Consider the following 27,514-nt stretch of genomic DNA (forward strand, 5'->3'; position numbering starts at 1 on the left):
AAGGTTTTGTTTGTTCATTTCTGAGAGAGCGCGGGCGCTTGCACGCGGGGGGAGGGGCAGAGGGAGAGGGAGAGGGAGAAGCAGACGCCCCTCCCCCAGTGAGCAGGGAGCCCCAGGCAGGACTCGATCCCAGGACCCCGAGATCAGGACCGGAGCCGAAGGCAGACCGTCTGCCGGCAGAGTCCCCCGGCGCCCCGCGTTAACAAATTCTTTATGTTAAACCAGCCTTGCCTCCCTGGATAAATCCCACTTGGTGTATAATCCTTACGTTCCTGGTGGAGGCTTTGTTTTTTTCCTTCTTGATACCGAGAAGTATCTCTTGTAAACTGACCCTATTTTTTTTTAAGGGTTACTGAATCTTTTCGTACAGACTTTGAACCTGAAGAAGGGGAGGCATTTTATCTCTTGGTGGGGAATCGGAAGGAGAATTGAAATGTTTGTGCTGTGTGTAGGGAGACTCTAAAAGAATGACAGTGTAGGGGCGCCTGGGTGGCACAGTGGTTTAAGCATCTGCCTTCACNCGTCTGCCTTCGGCTCAAGGCGTGATCCCGGCGTTATGGGATCGAGCCCCACGTCAGGCTCCTCTGCTATGAGCCTGCTTCTTCCTCTCCCACTCCCCCTGCTTGTGTTCCCCCTCTCACTAGCTGTCTCTATCTCTGTCAAATAAATAAATAAAATCTTTTAAAAAAATTTATAAAAGAATGACAGTGTAGCGTTGGGATGTATGACGGAGTTCAGGTGTCCCAATGTTTATGCGTACTGTGGTTGGTGTCTTTTTGTGGTAAGTCCAGGAAAAGCGTAGAAAGTAAGGGTGAGTCAGAAGAGAGGCGGTGTGCCTGTGCGGGCCCGTGTTGGTGTCTGTGGGCATGTGTGTGCGCGTCTCCACGTTTCTGCCGCTCGTCACGTATGTGGAGTCAGTACACAGGAAACAAAAATCTTGGAAAAAGTGAAGTATTTTATTCCTTGCTTTTTTATGAGACTCTCTTAAACTAGTCACGAAGCTCTTCTGGACCGCTACTGGATGAGAGATGTACTACATTATTCAAAAGCAAACCAATAAGAAAACCCTTCTCCATCTCTCTCCCCTTGCTCATTGTCTTATAGTCTCAGACCAGTATTCTTGAGAAAATCTCTCCTCACGACCTGCGGAAATTTGGCACTCTTGTGTCGGCGGTGATCATGAAGTCCTGGCCGAGAAGCAATGGGGAGGCTGTGGATGACCTGGATGAGGTTTTAATGCACCTGCTCACGTGGCCCGACATCAAGCATCTCTTCAAATTGTGCGGTACGCCTGTGGGGGGTCCTGGGAACGCCTGCCATGTCCGCTTGTGTCTGCCCGACCCCCAGGGTGGGGGGCAGACTGTTTGACCCGATACTCCGTTAGGATGCATTGATGTTCGACAAAGGAAGCAGACTGGTTGGGGGAACCCGGGGAATTCAGGATATCCTATACTGTGAATAAGAACTAACCCCAAAAGCCACCCTTCCCCGAATCCTCGCTGTGCCCCAGCTCCCGTGCCAACATAGGTTCCCTGACACAGTCCTGAAAGATCCCTGTTCTTCAGATGGGGGTGTAATGTGACTTACCCAAGGTCTCGGGGATAAGTATTAAGGACTAAAATTCAAACCCACATGTGTCTGGCTGTAGAAACCACTCTGTGTTATTCTGAGATCAGCGTCAATGTCCAATCCAATATTGGGAACTTTTGACCAAAGGCTAAGTACCGTCTATTTCTTCCACCCCCACACCTGCACCTCCCCCCCGAGTATTTTGTGATCAAAGGGGGGGAGATATGTATTGCCCCAAAAACACCATATTCAGGTTTGTGTGTAAGTCGTCAGATTCAGATTTAGTGGGAAAGCACTGGATATGGAACTAAAAATCGCAGTGAGGTGATTTGGAGTCTCTGTTCCATCAGATGACAGGGACAGCCAAAAAAAAAGCCGAGTTCCTTGCATGTGAGTGTTGTGGGACTAAAATAAGATCATGGATGTGGGATTTTTATATGCATTATTGAAAGCTTCTCACTTGAAAAGATTACATTTGTGTTTTTTAAAATTAATAGTTTTTGATCAGCTGTAAGTTTACAGGAAAATTGAGCAGAATGTACAGAGTTCACATATTTGTACCTCCCTGTTCCCAAAACACACAGTTTCTCCTGCTAGTAAGGTCTTGCTGTGGTGTGAGACATCGGTTATAACCGATGAGCCAGTATTAACACATGATTATTAACTAAAGTCCACAGTTTGTGTGAGGGTTCACACTTGGTGTTGTATACTCCGTGGGTCTGGACAAACTTATGATGTGTGTCCACCCTTATGATATCCTACAGAACAGTCTTGCTGCCCTAAAAATGCCCCACGCTGCACCTGTTCACCCCTCTCCCATGTCTCCCTGTCGCTCTGCCTTTCCCAGAATGTCCTCCGGTTGGAGTCATATGGCCTGTGGCCTCTTCAGATGGGCTTCTTTCAGTTAGTGATATGCATTTAAGGTTCTTCTGTGTTTTTTCGTGGTTCAAAGCGCCTTTGTTTTTATCACCAAATAATATTCCATCATCTGGATGGACCATAGTTTGTCCATTCACCTACTGAAGGACATCTCGGTGCTTCCAAGAATTTGCAATTATGAACAAAGCTGCTGCATGTGCCTTTAATGGCACAGAGAAATTTGGTTTTCTCATCGTGCCGTACAACCCTAAAATTACTGGGAGGGAAATCTGCTGGTAGTGGAACTAAATAGATTTAAAAATTCTGTCCTCTAGATTGATCTTAAAATTTAATTTCAAAATTTTGCAAGAGAGCCAAGATGTGCAGAGAATCAAATCCTAACATGGATGTTTTTGTGTTTCCATGTGCTGTGAAAACGTCCCCTTAAAACTGTCTGGGTCACCCTTGCTGGGTGCGAGTGCAGCCACTCTTCCCCTGCACCGATTCTCAAGATGGGGGCATGTAGAGGAGACAGTGGTTTAAGAATGATATTTAGCATGCTGAAGGGGGCCCAGGTTTTAAAACCCCGAGCAACGTGGCTTTCCTGGCTGATTCCCACCGTGGGAGGAGTCCTCTTCATGAACAAGGTCATTTGGGAAGTCTTCCCGGCAAAAGCAGAATCGAGTGAAGGGAGAAGCATGTCTGGAGACGTAGAGTGACCTTCACTTGTGTGGAAGTGGGGCAGAACAAGGAGGCTGTTGGGGACAGACTATGCTTTGCAGAGTTGGGGGGAGAAGCAGGCACCTGCTGTTTTAACTCTGTTCTCCACCTGACCAGGAACCAATGAGAAGATATTAGCCAATGTTACTGAGGACAGCAAGAGGCTGTTGGCTACTGCCAACTCTGTGTTCACGAAAGTCAGTGAGGACCTCCTGAAGGGCACCATTTTAGTTAGACAACTGGAGCTCATCACTAAGCACACGGATCGGTTTCTGGACATCTGGCAGACAAGTAAGGATCCGAGCGGGTCTGGGCTTCAGGTGAATGTGCAATGACTGCGCTTGCCCGTGTACTTTGTAGAGGGGCATCTCCATCTCTTTATGATGAGTGGCCCTTCCTGTCAGTAAGTAGAGAGGGGATGGGGATGGTGTGTAATCCTCCAGAAAATGGTGGGAAGATGATAAAATGGTGATCCAGTAAGACCCGCCCTGTCTCTCTCCACATGGCCAAGCTCGTAGCACGCGGCCGCCCATGTCCCTCCCCGTAGCCGTGAACACGGAGCATCTTGAAAGGGATGTGGAGGAGACGGTTGCCACGGAAAGGGCTCTGCTTGTTTGTTCTATTAGGTTACTTTTTTCTTCCAGGGAGAAAAGGTTTTTTACCCCAAGAGGAAAAGCACGACATAAAGGAAGTGCTGGGCTGGAGAAAGGATGAGCTGAAATTTCTGAAGAAAGAGAAGAAATGTGTGGACAGTCTCCTGAGATTGTGTGAGCAGGTGAAACATCTGGTAAAAGGTGACGCTCCTCAGAGTTAACATGAACGACACGAATGGGCCCCCGGGGGAAAAGGGTCAGAGGAGCAGACAGTAAACACGAGTCACACAGCAGCCTCGGGAGACTGGAATGCTCCTCCTTATTCTTTTTGGTATTTATCCCCATGCCTCCACGTGGCGCGATTAGACACTCCCTTCACCGTTCAGGCGAAAGCATCAGCCCCCATGGAACATGAGGGCTAGGTCTCTGTTTCTCCAGGCCCCGCACACACATGCACCCCTGTCAGCCTCCCTCCATTCCCAGTCCTGTCAGGGTTTCAATCAGATCACCATTCAGCGTTCCATGATCATGTCTGGGTAAATACACTGTTTACAACCAAGCCATGAAACAGACCATCATTGTTTTGTGTTTCTTGCACCAGCTTTGTTGTCTCTGGAGTTAAAATTCTTGTCTTCTCCTATACTTTGTGTTTAATGTATTTTTTTCCGTTCAGCCCCGGCTCTTCACCAACTGTTTGGATTTCCTCACAAAACAATTAGTTAGATCTCCTGGAAAGATTCTCCCCAGACTGGAGGGCTGCAGTTCTAGAATGTTCCTTCGCCATCCTAGGGGTTTCCTTTACGTCTCTCCCCAGTTAGATCTATTTCCCAGACCCCGTGATTGTCCCGTGTTTTAGTGGAACGAGTTCTCTGTCCCCTGCTCACCTCCGAGAGAGGGAACATATCTGGAATCCTTGCACATCTGAGGATGTCTGCCCTTGCACCGGGGTAACCACTGGTCCAGGCAGAATTACACAGCGGAAATCCTGCAGGATCTTGGATGTGTTGCTGCACCGTCCCAGTTGCTTTTGAGAATTCAGATGCGATTCTCACTACTGATCCTGTGTGTGTGACATGCTTACTCTCTGGAAGGTCTCCAGATCTTTTTGGCCCCACTCTTCTGAAAGTTCATAGTGATGTGCCTTGGTCAGGGTTGGTTTTCCGTCCACTGTATTGGGCATAATGGGGTGGGTCTTTCTGGTCCAGAAATCCACGTCCTTAACTCCTGGGCAATTCTTCTGAGTTATTTAAGTGGTTAGTGTTTTTCTCAGGAAACGCACGTTGTTGGGTGCCGGACCTCCTGGGGCGGCCATTGAACTTCCCTAAACTTCCTCTTCTGTTGCCTTTCTCTTTGGTTTCCGCTCTGCTTTCGGAGACATTTCTGCAACGTGATCATCAACCTTTCCATTATGTTTTTTGTTTCACTTCACACGAATATTTGATTCACAGGAGCAACTTTTCTTTTTCTCTGAATGACCTTTTTTATACTATCTTGTTCTTCAAAACTGCAGTGTCTTCTTTTTCTGAGATTATTGGCAGTTTTGGTTTAGAGGTCTTCCTTTCTTTTTTTTTTTTTTAGGATTTTTTTTCATTTATTTGAGAGGGAGAAAGCAGGGGGAGGAGCAGAGGGAGAGAGAGAATCCCGAGCAGGCTCCCTGCTGAGTGTGGAGCCCAGCACAGGGCTGGATCTCAGGACTCTGAGATCACGACCTGAGCTGAAACCAAGAGTTGGAGCTCAGCTGACTGAGTCTCCCAGGCACCCCTAGAGGTTTTCTTTGTCTTTTACTCCCAGAGCTTCCTGTTTCCTCTAAGTCGCCTTTATGTTGCTATGTTTTCATGTCTTTTGTGTAAAAGATTTTCCACATATGTCTGGGAATTCTTTGTCTGTATGAAGAGGGGGGCCCAGCAAACCCATGAAGACCCTGAGGGTGGTGCGGCTGGTCCTGTGGTGGACACACTAAGTCCTCTCTGGGGCTGGCCAGCCCTGCGGTCCCCAGCTTGGTGGCCACAGAACACCTGCCACATTAACAGCTGTCACTTGCTGGGGTGGAAAGGGCAGCTAGCCTGCTATCTAGAATGGGGTAGGCAAGAAAGTCAGACCTCTTCTCCAGTCTTTCAAGCCAGGCCTCCTCACTCCCTCACCAGCTCCCCACCTCCAGCGGCCGTTTGACCAGTGTGTGTGCTGCTGGGGATCCTGTGGCAGGAGCCTGGCTGACTCCCAGCCTCCCACTGTGGGTTCCATGCCCTGGGGCACGGCTTGGCCTTGGCCACTGCTGCACATCTACTTTTCGACTCCCGCCTGCTCTGGCTGTGATATCCTTTTCTGCTCCTCCCAGCCGGGCCGGCTTATGACTTTCCCAAGACCATGTCTATTCTGGCCCTGGAGTGCAGGCTGTGGGGAGGGAGTGAAGCGGGCAGTGTCCACACTGTCATCCCTGCCCAGAAGTGACTGTGTTAGCTTTGTTGTGAAAATTCACGAACAAGCTGGGAGTGGGGTGGGGGTTGGCGAAAGACAAATGGGTTCTTAGGAAAAATGACAGCAGCTGTGTTAATGTGAGTTTTCTTATAAGCAGTGAGGACAGTAAATATGGGGAAAGTGAAATGGTGTGGCGAGTAGAGGTTTGACTTCTGACGTTCCTTTATGGTTTCTAAGTGGATCTAGAAGAGATGACGGAAAGACACTTGGAAGGTCTCAGCAGTAAAAGACTGAGCGATGCCGTGACAGTGAGGTTGTCACCCAGCTCCCCGGACGTGAAGAGGACAACGCATTACAACCTGAGCCCCCAAGGCCAAGAGATTGCAGAAAAGGTGGACCAGCTAAAGGAGAGCCACATCTTCCAGGTCTTCTGGGAAGGCGCTGCAGAAGTGCTGAGCGAATCTGAGGAGGAGCTGGAAAGGCAGATCCTTCAGCCTGAGGAGGTGTATAAATATCTGTATCTCCCTTGTTTTGAGAAGTTTATGAAACTGTATGAGGATCTGAGATCAGGAGAGATCACCTTGCAGGAGGTCGACACCATCTTCAAGGACTTTGAGAATAAATACAGCATCCTCACCTTTGACCTCCAGCTTATGTGTGCCCTGGACCCCAGCGACCAACGAGACTGGATCAAAGATCGAGTTGGGCAGATCAGGGAGTACCATCACCTGCACCAGGCTGTCAGCTCAGCCAAGGTCATCTTGAAGGTGAAGGAGAATTTGGGCCTCGTCGGTGACTTCAGTGTTCTGCACACTTTGTTAAACTTTGTAAGTTATTTGCCAGAGACCCGTGGGGTGGGGGTGGGGGCTCCTATGGGCTCTCTGGGTTCTGGAAGCCAGAGCCTCCCCTAGGAGTTCTTGTTTGCATCTCACCTGATGCCTGATCATGCCAAGGGCTTCATTTTCATCTGTTTATAAATAGTGTGAGTGCTCCTGGCTAGTGAGCGTTTTCTCAGGTTGGCATGAGAGTCGAGAATTTGGGAAGGGGCAGTGACCCTCTTTCAGTAGCCAGGGATTTTTGGAAAAAGTCATCTGGTCTAATCAGGTGAGAGAGAGGCTGGAGAGGCAAAAGCGGGATTTGTTTTGCCCCCCTCTCTTCACATCTGCTAGTGCTGGCAAGGAGTGGCACACGGTAAGCCATCTCTGCTACGGTGAAGAAGCAAATGCTTTGTTTGTGTTCCTTCAGGTGAGCATTTACAAGGTGTCCCATGATCTATGTTATGATATAGACACTTAAGATGATAAAAATTTAGCACAAAATTTGGAATTATGCACACTTAGGCTTGGATCCCAGCAGCATGTTCTCGAGTAGGTCACTGCTCTGGGCCTTTATTTCTTTACCCATAAAATAGGAAAAGTAACAATATGCACCTGGCAGAGTTCTTGCGTAAGGTGCTTCACAAACTGCCAGGTACGGAGGAATAGTGGTTACTATGGATCGATGGGGAGACGGCAGTGGGGGTCTAGCGTCCCAACTCCCGGTCAGGAGCTTCATTCACCTGCCTTTAGCCACTGCAAGTCCAAGAAAGGCGGGGACAGGGCCTTTGGGATGGTCAGTGGTGCTGCTTGGACTCCAGGGTTCCAGGGGACCAGGTCCAGCCACAGTAGAGCTCTGTCTTGCAGACTGACAACTTTGACAAATATCGCCATGAGAAGCTGGAGCGGATCAGCAAGCAGCTTATCCATGCCAACAAGCTGCTTCAGGACATCAGTGAGACCCGGTGCCAGTGTCTGAGGGAGCTGTCCCTGAGCAAGGAGTTCATCAGCTGGGTCCGGGAGGCTCTCGGAGGTACAGCCGGTCACTGAGGTTGCCGGGAATCTGGGGAGTGTTGAGATGGTTCACAGGGGGTTTCATAAACTTGCAGGCAGCCCCTCCCCTGGGTCACGTGCCGTGTAAAGAGCAGACATGCCGTCCGCACCCCTTTGGTAGATGCGCAGTGCGTGCCTCATCAGCTGTTGGCAGAATATGCATCAGCAGTATTTCATATGTTCTGGCATAGAAACTATTTCCTTGGTTACTTTTTGCCCTCACTTGGGAGGCTTGCTGTGAACAGTTGGCTATTGTTTTCTTACAAATCTTGTTCCCTTTTAGCTTTTTCTTCTGGCTGATTTAAACTAGAAAATAAGGTCTTGTCCACAGAAGAGATTTTTTTACATCAGCTCATTAGTGTTATGCGCATTTCTTTTTTTGGCCAAGAGCTTGGAAGCCTTTTTTGCCCTGTAGCTTAGGTGTCACTGGCAGAGAGGATGCATGGAGGGGAGGAGGGGTGCTAAGGAAGACAGGTGAAGGAAGCAGGAAATGGACAGCAGCAGTACTGGTGTGCCGGGCAGGGGGCTGTCTCTCATCCAGAGCCTCAGTGCTTTCAACTGTGGGCTCCGTAGCCCACATTGACGCACATCCTTTGATTAGTAAGTATCCCAAGAGAATTATCTCCATTTCTTTGTAGTTAACTGTCAACATAGTATTTACCAGCTGAGCCCATGTCTTTTTGTATTCAGCGGCGGTGTGTTGTGGATTATACACAACAAAGTGCCCGGAAGCCTCGTGCTGTATCTGGATGTCACTGTTGCTCTGTAAGGCCAGATGTTGGCCAGGGGCATCAACAGCAAAAGAAACATGGCCCCAGATTCGTACTAAAAGCAGAAAGTGGATCAGACCCTAAAATCCATCACTATCCATTTGTAGCCCTAGTGTTCTCATCCGAGATCTGAGTGTGGGATCGTCCTGGAGCCCCCAGGGTGCTCACCTGTCTCTCCTTGCCCCCAAGACATCAACGAGCTGAAGGTATTTGTGGACCTGGCCTCTATCTCCGCGGGGGAGAATGACATCGACGTGGACCGGGTGGCCTGTTTCCACGACGCCATGCAGGGCTATGCGTCGCTGCTGTACAAGCTGGATGCGAGTGCGGGATTTGACGCGTTCATGACACATCTGGAAGAACTGTGGAAGGCTCTGGAGAATGACCCACACCTGCCCCATAAACTGGTAAGTCTTCCTTCTGGCTTTATCCGAGTACGTGAAGCTGCATGCACGGTCACTCGGCATCACGAGGGCAGGAGTACAAGTCACCCTAGCTGTGTGGCACATGTTAAAGTGATGTTTAAAACCAGTTTTCCTTCGTACGTGGAAATGCTTTCTTTCCCTTATTAGAAAGTAGGATTCAAAATCGCATGTAAAAAAGAGCAGCTTCTGTATTGCAAAACACACGTGGAAAAAAGACTGACATATGACCCGTGTTTTTTTCTGAATGGTGGTAGCTGTTACTTACTTCTGTATATTTCTTGGTACTTTCCGTGTTTTCCACAATTGGTATAAATTAAGTTTCTTTAAATAATCTCCACGCCCAACGTGGGGCTTGAACTCAGGACCCTGAGATCAAGAATTGCATGCTCTACCGACTGAGCCAGCCGGGCACCACTGTGAATTAATTTTTAATCAGAAAAATGAATGAACGTGTTAGTTTAAGTAAACCGTTTGCACCAGGGTCTGAGCAGACCCGTACCACGTCACGTGGCTAGTGCGCAGAGGCGATGTTCGGCCAGATCTACTGGAGGGTGAGGGAGGAAAGGAGAAATAGAAGGACCAAGTAGAGGTGGCTCCGTTTCTGCTGCTGGAAGCTTACGTCCAGACAAAAAGTCTTTGTTGTAGTTGCTCCAAGTACTTCCATTTGGACTTGGGGTCCCCAGAAACACACTTAGATTGTAAGGCCGCACTGCCCTGCTCTGTCTAGCACCACCCTCACCTGGGGGCCCGGCAGCACGAAGCCCTCCCACTGTTCCGTCCACGTGCCCTCATGTGCTAGCCAGGGCAGTGGCCACTGGTGGGGACACAGGCAGATAGCCCATTACGTAAAGGGCAACACCATGGAACAGTGACCAAAAGGGATAAGCGAGAGGGCAGTGGGTGAGGAAGGCCTCCCCTCTGGGCAGGAGATGGGGATGGGGGGCTTGCCCCGTGGGGAGCAGAGATGGAAGAACCACAGGAAGAAGAGAAGGAAGGTTGCTCACACCATGGCCTGTTTCGCCTCCTGTCCCAACAGCGTGACTCTGCCAGGAACTTGGAGTGGCTTAAAACTGTGAAGGAAAGTCACGGTTCAGTAGAACTCTCTTCCCTGTCATTGGCAACAGCCATCAATGACAAAGGCATCTATGTGATCAGGGCCCCCACAGATGGCCAAAAGGTGAGCCACCCTGCCTCCTGGCATAGCTGGCAGTGGCGTGTGCAAGCTGCTGCACAGTGGGGTGGGGGTGGGGTTCTGCCCCCAGAAAAATGACCTCTAAACGTACATCGTTCCATAGATCTCCCCAGACACAGTTCTACAGTTGCTCCTGCCTGAGAGCCATGGAGGCCATGAGGAGGTGCGACTCTACTCTTCGGAAGACCTCAAGGAGCTTTTGAACAAACTGATGCTGATGTCTGGCAAGAGAGATCACAGCGACTTTCAAGTAGAGGTATTTTCCAAGGTGAGGACTCCCGATGACCTTGGGGCCACGTAGATGTCATGAGCTCGTGTTTGGGCAGAGGACTCTCAGTGCCCAGTAGCCAGAGAAAGCCTGGAGGGTTTGAGTTTGGATGAGTTGATAGAAAGCACTCTGCTTTAAGTCCATGGAGCGGGGGGCTAGCAGGTCTGCAGAATGCAGTCACCCCAAGTCCTGGCCTGAAGAGACGTCTGAGCTCCAGCAGGCCCTTTGGTTGGTAGAAGGAACTACCTTCCTTCTTAAGACGCACAAACTGAACTGTCCTGAGTTCTCCGCATTGCAGAGGAGGTAACCCCATGGGTAGGTCTTAGAAAGAGACCCCTTGCTTTACTCACTTTACTCACTCTGTAAATCAGCGAGAACCTGCAAAGACTTAAAGATTTAGGTAGTCTTCATCGAAATCAAAAGTGACCACGTTGATAAAGGAATATTCATTTACGTAACTTTGTTACGGGATTTTTCTTTCAAGGTCGTTTGTACTTTATGACGACATTCTTTAGCCTAATTAGAGAGTCCTGTGGGACGCTGATGATGTAAATGGGGAAATAAGGCCTCTGTGATTACCCCGTGTGCTCGAGGCCGCACGGGAAACCAGTAGAAAGACATGAACCCAAGTACTTCAAGTTATATCTCTGTTGGTGTCATTCTGGACTATTGTATGACCTCTGATGCAGCTCTGTCATGTCTGCTTCCTGGTTCCGTTTGCCACAGGTGTTCTGCAATGTGCAGAGGCTTGTCCAAGCCTTCATAAACCTTTACTGTGCTGGAAACATGCTGTTCAGGGCCTGGCATGCCGAGGTGTACTGCACCCCCCGGTACGGCATCTCCATTCGGATGGACTTCGGCTTGGAGACCATAAGCCTGCTCAAGGGCAGTGGGCCGGTGGCCGAGCTGTTGGAGGCCGTCAGCAGGCAGATGGAGCACTTCCTGGACCACTGGAAGAGCTTCGTGGCAGAGAAGCGGGCCAAGCACTTTTATCTCAACTCCTACACCGCCGAGCAGCTGGTGTACTTGAGCACAGAGCTCAGGAGACGGACGCCCAGCAACGCCGCTCTCACCATGCTGTCCTTCATCAAAGGTGACTGCACCCCGACGGACATCGCAAAGGCCCTCGAGGGGCCCGACGGTGAGGCTGCCAGGCACCATGAGAGGACAGTGGTTAAGGGATTGCGGCTGATGCTCCTGCGTGAGTTCAGCCTGGCGGGCAAGCTGAGGGCCGTCATGGAGCAGTCAATGGCGTGCATGAGCGCCTTCCTGCCCCACTGCCTGGACCTGGAGACCCTTGGCCACTCTCTGGCCTTCCTGGGCTTGATGAGCGGACGTCCTGTGGAGCGGCTCCTCCCCAATGGCCTGCACGTCGGCCAGCCCAACCTCATCGTCTGTGGCCACTCTGAGGTGCTGTCGGCCGCCCTGGCCATCTACATGCACACCCCGCACCAGCCGCTGCCCACCTTCGACGAGGTGCTGCTCTGCACCCCGGGAACCACGTTTGAGGAGGTGGCGCTGCTCCTGCGCCGCTGCCTGACCCCACGCTCCCGGGGACAGGGGGTCTACAGCCTGCTGTACGCGGACCTGCTGAGCTACGAGGTGGCCTGCCAGGTGGAGGCGCTCTTCCTGAGCCTGTGCTTGCAGCCTCACCACAGTGACTTCCAGCTGGTGATGATCTGTGACTCTGAGCGGGAGCATTGCCACCTGCCCTCAGCCTTCAGCCAGTACAAGGTCCTCGTCACCCCCCAGGCGCCCCTCCAGGACATCCAGGCCTACCTGGCTCGGCATTTCCAGGTCCCCAGGCACACGCCATCAGCTGCCGATGTGTTCCGGGACCGAATGTGCGTGGGGATCGTGGCCTCCAAGCGAGCGGGCGTTGGTAATGACAGCTCCTGGGGTGGGTGGGCCCCTTGGGTCCCAGGGACCATGTGACAGCCCTTCCCTATCCAGCAGGGGCAACTCAGGTGGAGCCCTCTGCTGGGGGGGGCGGGGGGGGCAGGACTGAGTCCCCGGGACGTTTTGATCTTCTGAAGCTATAAATTGGGGCCTGTGCTGGAATGGGACACACTTTCTCGCTGGGTTTCATGCTCAGGTGAGTCCAGGGAGCCAACTCACCTTCCTTCACACAGGCCTCTCTGAATCTCCGTCTCTTTTAAACTCCATTGGTCACTTCAGGGTTGATGTGGGTCTTGAGAGCAGAGGGAGGTGTGATTGCTTTGTTTTGGGAAGAAACAGGTGCCCCTTGACTTCCCTTCTATTGACTTTATACCCTTAACAGCATGACTTTCTCTGCATGGAGAACCTGCACCCCCACCCCGGACACAGGTGGCACAGCCACTGTCCTTCGATTCAGATTGCCGCCCTCCATCCCAAGGGATGGCAAGGATAGTGAGCAGGCAGCAGCAAGGAAATTTGAGGGCTCACAAGTATGTTCTTTAATATGATGTTACATTGCATCAGTTCTGAATTTTGCACAGAGAAATGACTTGTAATAAATCTTTCTGGATTCTCTCATTCCTGGTCCACAGCCCTGGCACCTAATTTCCATATTTTATTTTATTTCATTTTTTAAGATTTTGTTTATTTGAGAGAGAGAGAGAGCACAGAGGGAGGAGCAGAGGGAGAGGGACAAGCAGACTCAGTGCTGAGTGAGGAGCCCAGTGTGGGGCTCGATCCCAAGACCCTGGGATTATGACCTGAGCAGAAACTAAGAGTCAGACAGTTCACCTACTGAACCGCCCAGGTGCCCCCTAATTTCCATGTTTTAATGTTATAGGAAAGTCTCTCTATGTGGAGAGATTACATGGCAGACTGAAGAGGAAGCTTAGAGACAAAGAAGTGCCCCTAAAAGTGATCCGACTAATCGACTCTCAGGTGGATGAGAACCAAGTGCTGTGCTCCCTCCTGCCTTTCCTGAAGGCTGACTACCAGACAAGACCCATGATCTTCCACTTTGATGTGACCTCGTCAGTAAGTCCCCCAGGATTTCAGTCGAGTGGCTGCATCAGGGAAGACCCAGTCCCCATGTCCCGCCCCCCCCCATAAAGAATTTCCTCTTTCTGTGTGATACTCAGTATCACTGTGTCCAAGGACAGAGGACGACGGTCCTCAGGGTTGGGAGACTGTGCTGTCTTTTGTGTAAGTGCTTTCAACCCCACACGATTCTGTCTCTAGGTGCAGACTGGACTTTGGGCGTTCATTTTCAAACTCTTCATCCTACGGTGCTTAATGGATAGAAATGGAAAGATGTGGTTTCGGAACCCGTGCCATTTATACATCATTGAAATCCTGGAAAGGACTCCAGCGCTGCCCAAGACGCCTTCAAGGCAGGTGTGTACCACAGGGCCTTTTCATGTGTCTGTGCCAGCACTTCCCACGGCTGCCTCGGCGAAGCCACTGGGTGCTGTGTTAGTAAAGACAAATCAATCTTTACAATTTTTTTTTAAGGATTTTATTTATTTGACAGAGACACAGCTAGAGAGGAAACACAAGTAGGGGGAGTGGGAGAGGAAGAAGCAGGCTTCCCGCTGAGCAGGAAGCTGATACGGGACTCGATCCCAGGACTCTGGGATCATGACCTGAGCCGAAGGCAGACGCTTAACAACTGAGCCACCCAGGAGCCCCTACAGTTCTTTTTTAATAATGTCTGGAATAAAAATGCTCTTCCTCTAGTTAGGAGTATCTCGACTTTGATTTGTTCAATTTGGGATTGATGCTGTTTGTCTGAGTGAAACGCCAGAGGTGCTCAGAACACAGTAAATCCATCTGCTGGGCACAGTCCGTCCTTCTTAATGCCAGCTAATATGGGAAGGAGGCTTTTGTCATATACACTTCTTAACAAAAAGGAACCTTGTACACACACGTGCACACGCACACATGCTGAGTAGAGGTTTTGTTTCAGGAAGTTGGGTGACAAGGACCTAACGGCGGAGCAGGTAGCTCCCATGATGCCTCAGCATACAAAAGAGAGCAGCCTGTGCACAAAGGAGTCTAGAGAAATCAGTGTATGGAAAGTGGGTTCTCAAAAAGGTCCGTCTAGCGTAGGTCCTGTGGAGGGTTAAAATGCAGAAGCTGTTTTTTAGGAAATGTAGTCATAACTATTTATTTGTGTCTCCCCTTTCTAGAGTACACACACGCCCCAGTTCAGTTTTCTCGATGTCTTCCCAAAAGTCACCTGCCGGCCTCCCAAAGAAGTGATAGACATGGAGCTGAATCCTGAAGAGAGCTGCCGCGATCCGGGGATGGACCAGAGAGCGTTCCACAGCGAGACTTTCCAGAGGCCTTACCAATATTTGAAACGATTCCATGAGAAACAAAACCTAGACGTGTTTCAGTACCAGGAAGGCTCTGTGGAAGGCACCCCTGCAGAATGCCTCCAGTATTTCCTAATTTATTGCGGGGTGATAAATCCATCCTGGTCAGAACTACGGAACTTTGCTGGGTTCTTGAATTATCAGCTCAGAGATTGTGAGGCCTCCCTCTTCTGCAACCCACATGTGATTGGAGACACACTGCAAGGCTTTAAGAACTTCGTGGTCACCTTCATGATCTTCATGGCAAGAGATTTTGCCACGCCGACACTTCATACGTCCGATCAAAGCCCAGGGAGGCATACAGTCACCATGGACGGGGTCAGGGAAGAAGACCTAGCGCCTTTCACTCTCCGGAAGAGGTGGGAGTCAGAGCCTCACCCGTACGTGTTCTTCAATGGTGACCACACGTCCATGACCTTCATAGGCTTTCACATCCAGCCCAACAGGAATGGCAGCCTTGATGCTGTTGATCTCTCTAGTAGGGGGGTGATCAAGAAAGACGTCATGGGGATGGAACTGTACCGGGGGCTGTTGCTCCAGAGGGTGCCCTTCAATGTTGACTTTGATAAGCTGCCCAGACATGAGAAACTTGTAAAGCTCTGCCTGGCATTGGGGATCCAGTGGCCCGTGGACCCTGATGAAACCTATGAGCTCACAATGGACAATATGCTGAAGATCCTTGCCATCGAGATGCGGTTCCGGTGTGGGATCCCCGTCGTCATCATGGGAGAGACTGGCTGTGGGAAAACCAGGCTCATTAAATTCCTCAGTGACCTGCGACGCGGGGGCACCAAAGCTGAAACCATGAAGCTAGTCAAGGTCCATGGAGGAACAACGGCAGAGATGATCTACTCCAAAGTCCGGGAGGCAGAGAAACTTGCTCTCTTCAATAAGGACAAACATCAGCTGGACACCATCTTGTTCTTCGACGAAGCCAATACAACGGAAGCCATAAGCTGTATCAAGGAAGTCCTGTGTGATCATACAGCGGGCGGCCAGCCCCTTGCCAGAGACTCAGGCCTGCACATCATAGCAGCCTGCAATCCTTACCGGAAGCACTCGCAGGAGATGATCTGCCGTTTGGAGTCAGCCGGTTTGGGATACAGGGTCCATGCGGAGGACACGGCAGAGAGGCTTGGCTCCATCCCCCTGAGGCAGCTGGTATACCGAGTACACGCTCTGCCACCCAGCCTGATCCCGCTGGTGTGGGATTTCGGACAGCTGAATAACACCGCTGAAAAGCTCTATATCCAGCAGATTGTGCAGAGGCTGGTGGACTCCATTGGGATAGATGAAGACGAGACTCGTGTGGTCACAGAAGTGCTTTCTGCTTCTCAGGGTTTCATGAGGATGAGAGCAAACGAGTGCAGCTTTGTCAGCCTCAGGGACGTGGAGCGCTGTGTCAAAGTGTTCAGATGGTTTTACGATCACAGTAGGTTGCTCCTGTCAAAGCTGGATTCCTTTCTCCAGGAGTCCCATGCCAGCAAAAGAAACTTGGAGAGAGATCCTGTCCTCTGGTCCCTGGTGCTGGCCCTTGGGGTGTGCTACCATGCCTCTCTAGAACAGAAGGAGTCGTACTGGAGAGCCATTTGCAAGCTCTTTCCAGAACCATATAATGACAGCAAGGTTATTTTGGAGGAGATAACTCAAACACAGGGTCTATTTCTAAGTGGCGTGTCTTTGAGGAAAACCATTGCTAGAAACTCGGCTTTGAAGGAGAATGTCTTCATGATGGTTATCTGCATTGAGCTGAAGATTCCCCTCTTCCTGGTGGGGAAGCCTGGCAGCTCCAAGTCTCTTGCCAAGACCATTGTGGCAGATGCCATGCAAGGCCCAGCATCTCACTCAGACCTCTTCCGGAACCTGAAGCAGGTCCATCTGGTGTCATTCCAGTGCAGCCCACACTCTACCCCCCAAGGCATCATAAGCACCTTCAGGCAGTGTGCCCGCTTCCAGCAGGGGAAGGACCTACAGCAGTATGTGTCTGTGGTGGTGTTGGATGAGGTTGGATTGGCAGAAGACTCGCCTAAAATGCCCCTGAAGGCTCTGCACCCCCTGTTGGAATATGGGTGCATTGAAGATGATCCTGCCCCCCACAAAAAGGTTGGCTTCATAGGCATTTCCAATTGGGCCCTGGACCCTGCCAAGATGAACCGGGGTATTTTTGTGTCACGTGGCAGTCCCAATAAGAAAGAGCTCATAGAGAGCGCTAAGGGGATTTGCTCTTCAGAGCCCCTAGTTCAACAAAGAGTCCAAGGGTACTTTGCACCCTTTGCCAGAGCCTATGAAACAGTGTGTCGGAAGCAAGACAAGGAGTTCTTTGGGCTTCGTGACTACTATAGCCTCATCAAAATGGTCTTTGCGAAGGCAAAGGCTTCTAATAGAGAGCCCTCCCCGCGAGACATTGCGCAGGCTGTCCTCCGGAACTTCAGTGGCAAAGATGACATCCATGCTCTGGATATTTTTACAGCCAATTTGCCTGAGGCGAGGTGCTCAGAAGAAGTCAGCACCATGCAGCTAATTCAGCAGAACATGTGCAGTCACCTTCAGAAGGTGTCGGGCAAGGAGCTGGACGACTCTGAGTCCCGCTACCTGCTTGTGCTGACCAGAAACTACGCGGCCCTGCAGGTCCTGCAGCAGACGTTCTTCAGGGAGGACCAGCAGCCAGAGATCATTTTTGGTTCCAGCTTTCCCAGAGACCAAGAGTACACCCAGGTCTGCAGAAATATCAACCGAGTGAAGATCTGCATGGAAACCGGCAAGATGGTGGTGCTGCTCAACCTGCAGAGCCTTTACGAGAGCCTCTACGATGCGCTCAATCAGTACTACGTCCACCTCGGAGGCCAGAAGTACGTCGACCTCGGTCTCGGGACCCATCGGGTCAAATGTCGGGTGCACCCGGACTTCCGCTTGATAGTCATCGAAGAGAAAGATGTTGTCTACAAACATTTTCCCATCCCTCTCATTAACCGGCTGGAGAAACATTATCTGGATATCAACACTGTCTTGGAGAAATGGCAGAAAAATATTGTGGAAGAGCTCAAGAGCTGGGTGGAGAGATTCGTAGACGTGAAATCAGAGCAGTTTGTAGCCAGACACAAATACAGCCCTTCTGAAGTCTTCATTGGCTACCACCCGGACGCGTGTGCCTCTGTGGTGCTCCAGGTCACCGAGAGTCTAGGTCACAGCATCTCGGCTGATGAACTATACCAGAAGGTATCTGAGGAGGCCAAGTTGATACTGCTGGGTTGTGCCACGCCAGATGCTGTGGTTCGGCTGGATGCTACCTCCCTGGGCCAGTTTGCCGCACAGTCCTTGTCTCGAGAATACTACCACAGACAGCAACATAACTCCTTTGCAGACTTCCTTCAGGCCCAGCTTCGCACACTGGATCTGGAACGCCGTGTCATCTTCACAGAGGTGATTATCTCTCTAATTTTACCCTTGTCCTCTTTCATCTAAGAGGCCTTACCTCCCTGGTTTCAAGAATTCAGGATTCTTTTCGAGTCAGTGTACGGGAGTCATAAATATGTTGAGACTTTAGTTTCTCTCCATTAAGTACGAGGAAACCCAGATATTCACAAAAATTCAATGAAACCAAGTTTTGGTTGCCTGTTTCTGTGCAGAGCTCTGTGCTGATAGTAACATTATATACAGTGTTCACTTCAACAAATGAAGTGATGCATTTGAGTACCGTGCTGAGGGCACCAAGGATATAAAAATGCATTGGCCCTCTTCCTGGCCTCGGTCAGCATACAGTGTAAGACTCATGAACAGTTGCCATTGACATCGTATGACTGTGCTACCCATAGGGACAGAAAGAAGCCATGCACATCAGGGTATGAGGTCAGAAGACCCTCAAGGTGATGGTGAAATGCGGCTAGGGAAGTGTTACAGCCGGAGGTCCCTACTTGAGCAAAGATGTTGAGGTATGACACAGTGCCGTCTGTGCTGGAAACCAGGAACTGGTCACTGTGCGGCGTGAAGCTCGAGGGTGCAAGGGCCAAGAGATGGGGATGAGATGCCATTGGAGAGACTTCATGGAGGGACTTATCAGTGGTGCTGACGAGCTGGGTCTGCTGTCAAGAGGGGAGGGATAGAGGAACACATGTTGAGATGTGTCCCATTGCGTGGGAGAGGGAAGAGAAAGCCTGATAAAAGACTATCACAGAAAAGATAGACAGGTAGGGAGGCTACTGTACCAGTTCAAAGTGGGTAGATGGAACTGAGAAATAGTTCGGGTGTGACTTGGCAGAGCTGGTGATTGATTCCGTTTGGGGGCTGTGGAAGACAAAGGGGTCTGGGGATGGTTTCCTGGATTCTTCCTTGGATGACTGGAGGTTTGGTTAATTACAGTCCAGGAATGAGCAACAAGTATTGGTGGTAAATTCCATTTGGGACAGACTTCAATGCCCCTGTGGCATCCAGGCAGACACATCCATCACATCGTTGGATATAGGAGTCAGATGCAAGGCCAGCCTGGAGAGAGGGGTTCAGGAGCTAGGATATCTGCACAACCATAAGGAGTGTTTTGGTTTGCTCTGTGGGGGGTGTGACCCAGTGTTACAGGAGAATTGGTCATAACTGTGGGGCAGAAGGGGCACTACCCACCTGAACTCCATCTGGAAGTATGCAGAAGACTAGGAGGGAGGAATGGCATTTGTGTTGAGCCGTAAGGGATCATTAGAATTTCTAGGAGGGCCAGGAAGGAAGGGATGCTGGCGTCCAAGGAGATTTGAAGGCACCTAGCAACAGGATGAGTCTTCTCTCTGATACCTTTTGATCCTGTAGGTTCTGTTTGCCTCAACACTGCCTCATTTTTTGAAACTCCTCTGGGTTTGGATTCTTTTCTACCTGTGTACCAACTGCACAGTGCTTGTTGAGCCCATAGAAGGTATTTGCTCAACATCGTCATGTTTCTAAACCCAGCAGGCCTGCAACCTTCCTTGAATTCTAGCAAATAATTGGCATTTCCTGACTTTGTAGATCACCACTTTCTCCAGACTGCTGACTAACCACGACTGTGAAATTTTGGAATCAGAAGTCATGGACGGAGCTCTGAGGCCCACGATCCTGTCTCTGCAGCAGTTTGACACCGAGAGCTCATTCCTCAGAAAAGTCCAGTGAGGCTCTGCCCTTCCCTCCCCGTCCCCTCTACCCCCAGGTCTGGCCACTTTGTGCTTCACGTGCATGGCTGCAGGGACCACTGGTGCTGTCACCAGCCCTGGTTAGTGAACACCGAGGACATGTGATGGAGAAGGATGGCGTCCCGTTCTCTCTGTGTCCCCTCATCTCTACTGCCTTCTGCATGGACATCCTTCTCAGAAACCAGTGCCTTTTGTCTTGTTAGGGAAGCATTTACTGGGGTTTATGTGCTCTCCACTGGCTTGTCTGCTCACATAGAGAGCCCCACCTGAGTGATTTCCCACCAATGAATTCCTTCGGATTTGCCATCACTCTGGGGAATTTTATTACCCATTTTTTAGGACGGACAATTTCCTTTTTCTTTCAGAAACTGCTTAGCTAACGTAGCCAGATGTAAAATCCTTATTATTCAAACAGATTTTGAAGACGGAGTTGGTAGTGCTCAGCTCATCGCTTCAGCTAAGTACGTTTTTGTTATTTTTCTCAGAAACTACCCAGAAAGCCCAAATTTTATTCAGAAGTTCCTAAAGAATTTCTTCCCTAAAAACAATGTAGTATTAGAATAAACAAATAAAAATAAAAGAACTCTCGCTTTTCATTCCCCTTGGATCTGAGTTAAAGAAAAGGCTAAAACAAGACAAAAATGGTAAAATGCCAAGAGGTGTAAATAATAGATTATTAGTAGGTTATAAAAGAACGTCCTAGGAACATACTGTCTGCAGATACGTCTTGGTAATTATTAATGTTAAATTACACAATTTGAGTATATTGCAAGTTCAAGAGCAATCAGTATGTCAAAGCTTTCATTTGTATTTATTGGACATTTTTATAGTATTAGTATGGCAGAAATCTGGTGCGCTTAGATTAACTGTGTCCCCTTATTACTAAATTAGGGGAAAGGTGATTTCTGGGCCTCTGAAGGCATTGCAAGCCGTATTTCATAGCATGGTTGTAGATTCACAGAATCCTGTTTCTCGGGATGGAAAGCTCAGCCAGCCTCACCCCGAGCAGCCTCAGAGCAGGCCTATGGAGGGTTGCAGGACAGGACTCCTGGTCAATAAGGAGATGGCACTTCAAACCAGAGAGACACAGGAGTGGGGAAGAAAATGTTCCTGCTGGGACAGAGCTTGCCCTCCTTCTCTCATGAGAGGAGACAGTGAGCATGAGGGTATGAAATTTATCTAGGGCGCCTGGGTGGCTCAGCCGGCGAAGCATCTGCCTTCGGCTCAGGTCATGATCCCAGGGCCCTGGGATCGAGTTCCTCCTTGGGCTCCCTGCTCAGTGGGGAGTCTGCTTTTTCCTCTGCCTCTGCCTGCCACTCCCCCTGCTTGTGCTCAGTCTCTCTCTTTCTTTCTCTCTCTGTCAAATAAATAAATAAAAGCTTTAAAAAGAAAGTTATCTAAAGCTAAGAAGACACGAGACTGAGCACAACCACTCGCAGGACACACTCCAGCGACTTCGCGACTTCGGTTTTGATTATTTGCTCACTCGTTTGTTTCTTTTCTCTCTCTCTTTTTTTTTTTTTTTGAGTTGTTTTGTCTTTGCTTGTTTGTTTTAAAATAGGTATTCTGCCATAAATGAAATCAACAAGATACAAGGCAGTAAGGACCACATCATGGTCTATTTTATCACAAAACTGTCCCGGATGGGAAGTGGAGCATCCTACGTGGGATTCCATGGAGGTAGGATGAAAATGTTAGTGAAAATGCTTGTTTAGATCATGTCTGAGTTCTTTCTAATTTGGTCCCATGGTGTACAAGTCTGGAATTAGAACATTGATGTTAATCTCAGCAATGCCTGTTTCAGATTCGATGAGATTTCTTACCAGTGGTTACCGCGGGAAACACTTCTGTCTGGACTTGCTGCTCCAGCTTACGGCATCCCCTTTATAGACCGGGAGATAAACACTTGATCAGCCTCTCTGGGTCCTTGCCTTTTATAACCTCGACAGCCCAGCGGAGACCCCCGCCTGGCGCTATTGCAGAAGCACTGACACTTTATGCCTGTTTCTGGAGGGAGGGAAGTGCTAGCTTAAACCTCTCTCTCTCTGTCTCTCTCTCTCCTGAGGAGTTAAACCAAATAATATGTTAAGAAAATTGGTATTCTAGAAATCGGCAATTTCGTAGGGAATGGGAAGCAAGTCTTGGCCAGTTTCCCACACTCTTTACTAACTGATGCAGCAAGTATAATACAAAATATAAAAAGACTCAAAAACCTTCAGCTATCCTTTACAAAAAGGCAGTTCCCTTCATTCTCACAACTGATGTTTGTGTTAACGGTTGTCGGCGTAGATGCAGGGCAAGGTGGTTTCTGTGTGGATTCCAGGTTTTCGCCATCAGGGTACAAATCATTCAGCAGCAGTGTATTGAAACACTGGGACATGTGGTGTGTCCCTGCTTGGGGCTGACAAGAGTACGCCAGGAAAGGCATGGGAAGACTCTAGGTGATTTTACTCCCCACAGGGCTGTGGCAGTCTGTGCACATTGACGATCTCCGGAAGTCCACGGTCATGGTTTCAGATGTGACTAAGTTGCAGGATGTGGCCATCAGCCAGCTCTTTAAGGCAGAAGAGAACCCTGAGTGTAAGTCGGGAGGAAGCCTTTGGGGATGTACGTAGAATGGTAGAGTGGCAGCCAGGGGTGCAGAGGTGCAGGGAGGTGTGCTGTTGTCCCGTGAGGGTCAGGCCGGGCCCTCATCCCCACTGAGTGCCTGCACCCGCCCCAGCGGGGATGAGTCCACGGGCACCGCCTCTCCTTCCTAGGGCCAGGCACTGGTCAGGAGTCCCACATGGGAAAGCAGTCTTCGTGGACGTGGCACGCCGTGAAGTGGGGGTCTCTGCCATATGTCACACTCTGGTTGCCAGGGCTGCGTGTCAGCTGTGCACCCTGGACGGGAGGGAGGGTTGCCACTGGTGGACCGCACAGATGGGGCCGGTCAGAGGCCAGTCTGTGTGACCCCCAGCCTCTCCTGTGGGGCCTGCAGTGGGGGCGAGGGGCCAGGAGGCCTGTGGGGGGAACCTGTGTGCCGCTCCCGTCCCCAGCAGCTTGCCCGTGCTACTTTTGCAGTGAAGACAGGACCCGGGGCCCGAGACGGCCGGGAGGAGGCACAGGAACCCCAGGCTGCAGGGTCAGGGGAAACAGCAGAGGCGGGCTCGGGGACAGAAGGCTCTGAGGTGACAGGCAGCAGATGCGCCGAGCGAGGCAGGAGTAACGTGAGTTCTGGCTCTTTCTTATCCTTGGGCCTCCTGGGAGGCCAGACTACCCCACGGGCCGCGGCCTCCTGCTCACCCCTGGAGTCGAGGCCCACGACAGGGCAGGGTTCCCCACGGCGGAGTCCCCCGGCAGTGGCCCTCAGAGGGGTGGGGTGTAGGGCCCGGAGGCCTTACCGTCCACGCCACACACGCAGATCATGGACACCACCAGCCTGCTGCGGGGCTGCATACAGGGTGCGGTGGGCATGCTCCGGGACCAGGAGGAGGGCCGTCCACGCAGCATGCGCAGAGTGGAGATTCTTCTCAGCCTCTTGAATGAGGACGACGCGGAGAAAGGTACAGAGTCCCAGGGCCACACACAGGCGGGCTCCCTCTCAGGAATGCCCGTGGGACCTGCCCCGGACACGGCTCCTCTGCTCTTTTGCAGCTGCTTTCCTGCAGGCATGCAAGGCGCGCCTCTGCGCCCTCCTCGAGCAGCAGGAAGAAAACTGCTTCTTCAACGTGAAGGAGTGGGTGTCAAGGGAAGCCTCGAATCAGGACGCTCTCCAGGAGGCAGGCACATTCAGGTACCGGGACGAAGGGCAGCGGGGGCCATGTTGTGGTGGCGGGGCAAGAGCGCCCCGGCCGTGGATGATTCGGCCACTGCTTCTTCCTAAAGTTCTGAGCGGCTCAGAGCAGTCACGCGTTTTCCCCAAAAGGTGCAGGATGGTCTGGGTCGTGGGTACGTGGGGTTTGCTCGACTCTTCTCTACATGTCTGCATGCTTGCATTCTGTCATAACAGCAACAAAGACGGAACACCTGTTCTTGCAGGTGGTCAACATTGGCCGGTACGTTTGTCCCACAGAGACGGACGCTGTTTTAGGTTGTGGGGGAGGGAAGGAAAATGTCCCAGGCCTGCGGCTTGGTTGAAGTTATGTGATAATCATAGACGTGGGACCCGGGAGTGTTCATTCATCATCCGTGGTCCTTTTTCTGTAAAACCCTGCCCGTTTTGTCAGGACTAAGCAAGACAACCCATGTCGTGGAGGGAGGCAGGATGCTGTGTGTCCCACAGGGAAGATTCGGCCTCCCCTTGTCCGCAGAGTTCTCGTAGGCTTGTGGCACTCTGCCCCTGGTTTCCTCACTTGTGAGAGAATGTTCAGCTCATCTAAAGCCCTTCCCATCTGGCCTTCCCNAAGCCCCTCCCATCTGGCCTTCCTGGACATGATCCGTGTGGCTTCGGCGACACTGCCTCTGTGTGATGGGCAGAGGGAAATGTGGGAGCCCCCAGAGTTGAGTGGAAGGTGTGAGCTCGTCGGTGCTGATTTCACTGCTGTGGGGGATTTCTGCTTCTTCTAGAAAACTAGACTTTTCTTCTCTAGTTACCCTTAATGTCTTTCCTACTTACACTTTTTGAATGAGGAATTTTAGAGATCAGATATGAATCTGGATGGTTTCCCCTGGTCACTCCTTACAGATATTACTAAATGCTTAATTTCACATCAGTACTCCTCAAAATCTGCATTTTTGGTACCTCTCCAGCCACCAGACTTCCTAGACATGCCAGGTGTTCCAAGCGGTGTGCAGCCGCACTTCTGACCACTCTGCCATTGGCTGTGGCTTCAGGCCTGGCCCACCCCTTAGCAGCCGCCAGTGCTCCCTGAACACACCTCCGTGGAGTGGTTGGGACCATACCTGTAGCTCCCCTGTGTCAGCCGTAAGGCGGTCTCCGGATCCTGCTAGCCCACTCTCACGGTCTCTACATCCGTCTCTGTTTACCATCCACATACTTGGGACCTAAGTCATTTACCCTCTCGGGATTAAAATCCAAGGCGTGATAGTCCTGGTTGTTCTTGAAGTCCGGGGTCTGCATGCCTGTCCAGGTACGCCTTCCCGGGTGCCCTGCAGCCAGCTTCTACCTGTCACCCCGTGGCCTTCTACACTGTCCTAACGTGGGCACTTTTTCCTTCAGTCAGGTGCTCTCTTGATCGTTAGTGTGCTTTGTGTCTTCAGTAGATGCTTGTGAATTCTCTCCACGTCCCTGCACACCACATACTTTAAGAAGGAAATCATCTTTCTTTCTTTTTTTCAAAATGGAGCCTGAATTGGTCTCCTCGACCTGAACTAGCTGGTAGTAGATATCTTACACTGTGTCATAGAGTTCATGATTACGTATAAACGTCGTGATAACAGTGAAGGACAACGTAGCTCATAGAAGCAGTGAAATGTCCTTGTGGACATATAAGCACTCAGATCCAGCGTGCACAGCCATCAGCAACAGCTATGTTCTAGAGAAACAGGTACTTTCCTGTTCCACTTGACCTGGAACACATTTATTTTGCCTTGTGCTGTATTATATTCTCGCCACAACTTTTTTTTCCCTTTTAAGTAACATTTATTTTTTTTCCGAATGCACATGGTCCCTTTTTTCTTTACAGAGCCTGGACGACTTGCTCTGGGAAATTAGCTGTATAACAGAATTCAGCAAATGCTACTTGGCCTTTTCAGGGAACCGATGATCATTCATTGCATGTAGAATTAAGGTCTGTTCCAGTCCTGCCTCCAATCCTAGACGTTTCTGTCTGTGAATTTGTCTTCGAGTACTTAAAAACAACGGCAGTTTGCACTTACTGCCATAGCCGTAGTGTGGACTTGGTAGACCAGACGCATGGTTATAGCCCAGAAGGAACCAAATGTCGAAAGGAGGCAGGACTCCCTCAGCAGTGCGTGCTGGCTGAGCTGGAATGAGATCTCCTCTCCCCCACGCTGCAGGCAGACCCTCTGGAAGCGGGTCCAGGGTGTGGTGACCCCTCTCCTGGCGAGCATGGTATCTGTCCTGGACAGAGACAGCAACCTTGAGCTACTGACCAGGCCAGACTCTCCATCCTGGACAAGAGATCTTTGGATGTTTATTTTCCAAGACATGAAGCTTCTGAACATTCCTCTTGTGACAAACGATCTGAGGTAAATAGGAGAGGTCTTTTTTTTGTGGGAAGGGAAAAAAAAATCGTAATGCAGCGGAAGTCTTCATATGCTCTTCCAAGTAATTGATGAAGCATAGGTTTTAATTTTGGAATCACATTTATTGTACTATTTTTTATTTTTTTGTAAGATTTTATTTTTAAGTACTCCCTGCACGCAGCGTGGGGCTCGAACTCACAACCGAGACCAATATCCCCACGCTCCACCAACAGAGCCGGCCAGGCGCCCCTGAATTACGTTTATTTTAAACACTGCGTCCTTTTGCAGCCTGAGGGTGATGGCACTGCAGTAACAAATGAGAGATCTGGAAAGTTCTCAGAAATCCTGGTTTTATTCACCTTCCTCATTTCCCTGCTTGCAGAGCACCCATCACAGTAGAATTGCCAGCTTCAGCTTTGTCTATGCTGGCGAGGCTGTGCTTCGGAGAGCTGTTTGATCTGTGTGGCTCTGCCTGTCCCTCATTCCACGGCATGACCCACACAGCCCGCCCCAGGCCTGCTCTTGCGCAGCTCCCTCTCAGCGGGCCTTCCAAAAGCTTCCTCTTGGATTTCAGGGGCTTCAACTCTGGCGTGTGGGTGAATAAAGAGTATACGAGTAAATGGGATTGTGGATCTCCAGCGGAAACACTTATTTAGAAGACAAGGCATTGCCGACCATGAGGGATTGGGCTGGTTTGGACAAGTCGTGTTCCGTTTACATGGGTGGAGGGCGAGGGTAGGTCCAGGTACCTCAAGACCAGGTTCTGGCCCTGATGTTGGGCCGCCCGCTTGACTCTTCCCAGCCTTGGTTCATTTCTGTTCGTCTGTGAGACAGAGATGGTCTGTGGACGTCCTGGATTCCTTTGTAACAGAAGCCCTGAGCTGTGAAGTGGGCCAGCGGGCTGCCTCTGAAGCCTTTTAGGCACCCCTGTTGTTGAGCCTGGGGAGAAACTGGCATCAGTGTGTGTCTCCTGCCTTGAGCAACCTCTCACTGATCCTGTCCTTTGTCCTCCTTTGCCCTGACTGCAGATCTAAAAGTGAGATGCCCTACATCACGGTGCAGAACTACATGAGCCCTCTCGAGGAGGTGTCCAGTGGAGTCCCATTTAGCTGGAGAATCAAAGACTATCTGGAGGAGCTGGGGGTCCAGGCTCAGTACATCACTGGAGCTGAAGGTGAGCTCAGGGCTGTGGTGAAGCAGGATGTGTGCTGACTCCCCGTCGT

The 27,514-nt window shown here is 50.5% G+C and overlaps 1 protein-coding gene across 4 annotated transcripts in view; it reads left to right on the forward strand.

The window, feature by feature from the left end:
• Positions 1 to 27,514, forward strand: part of RNF213 (ring finger protein 213) — a 97,396-nt gene that overhangs the window by 34,982 nt on the left and 34,900 nt on the right. For all 4 annotated transcript variants that reach the window (XM_034640649.1, XM_011228178.3, XM_034640650.1 and 1 more), the window contains 21 exons: positions 1,105 to 1,285; positions 3,265 to 3,438; positions 3,792 to 3,941; positions 6,393 to 6,982; positions 7,838 to 8,003; positions 8,983 to 9,200; positions 10,255 to 10,395; positions 10,514 to 10,678; positions 11,405 to 12,560; positions 13,458 to 13,651; positions 13,856 to 14,011; positions 14,806 to 18,414; positions 19,981 to 20,117; positions 20,507 to 20,602; positions 21,703 to 21,821; positions 22,602 to 22,721; positions 23,205 to 23,350; positions 23,545 to 23,686; positions 23,778 to 23,916; positions 26,103 to 26,294; positions 27,320 to 27,465. In XM_034640649.1, the coding sequence (XP_034496540.1) occupies positions 1,105 to 1,285; positions 3,265 to 3,438; positions 3,792 to 3,941; positions 6,393 to 6,982; positions 7,838 to 8,003; positions 8,983 to 9,200; positions 10,255 to 10,395; positions 10,514 to 10,678; positions 11,405 to 12,560; positions 13,458 to 13,651; positions 13,856 to 14,011; positions 14,806 to 18,414; positions 19,981 to 20,117; positions 20,507 to 20,602; positions 21,703 to 21,821; positions 22,602 to 22,721; positions 23,205 to 23,350; positions 23,545 to 23,686; positions 23,778 to 23,916; positions 26,103 to 26,294; positions 27,320 to 27,465 (8,137 nt within the window). The remainder of the gene's footprint in view (positions 1 to 1,104; positions 1,286 to 3,264; positions 3,439 to 3,791; positions 3,942 to 6,392; positions 6,983 to 7,837; positions 8,004 to 8,982; positions 9,201 to 10,254; positions 10,396 to 10,513; positions 10,679 to 11,404; positions 12,561 to 13,457; positions 13,652 to 13,855; positions 14,012 to 14,805; positions 18,415 to 19,980; positions 20,118 to 20,506; positions 20,603 to 21,702; positions 21,822 to 22,601; positions 22,722 to 23,204; positions 23,351 to 23,544; positions 23,687 to 23,777; positions 23,917 to 26,102; positions 26,295 to 27,319; positions 27,466 to 27,514) is intronic.

This window comes from Ailuropoda melanoleuca, chromosome 13, assembly GCF_002007445.2.
Source record: "Ailuropoda melanoleuca isolate Jingjing chromosome 13, ASM200744v2, whole genome shotgun sequence".
Lineage (NCBI taxonomy): Eukaryota > Metazoa > Chordata > Mammalia > Carnivora > Ursidae > Ailuropoda > Ailuropoda melanoleuca.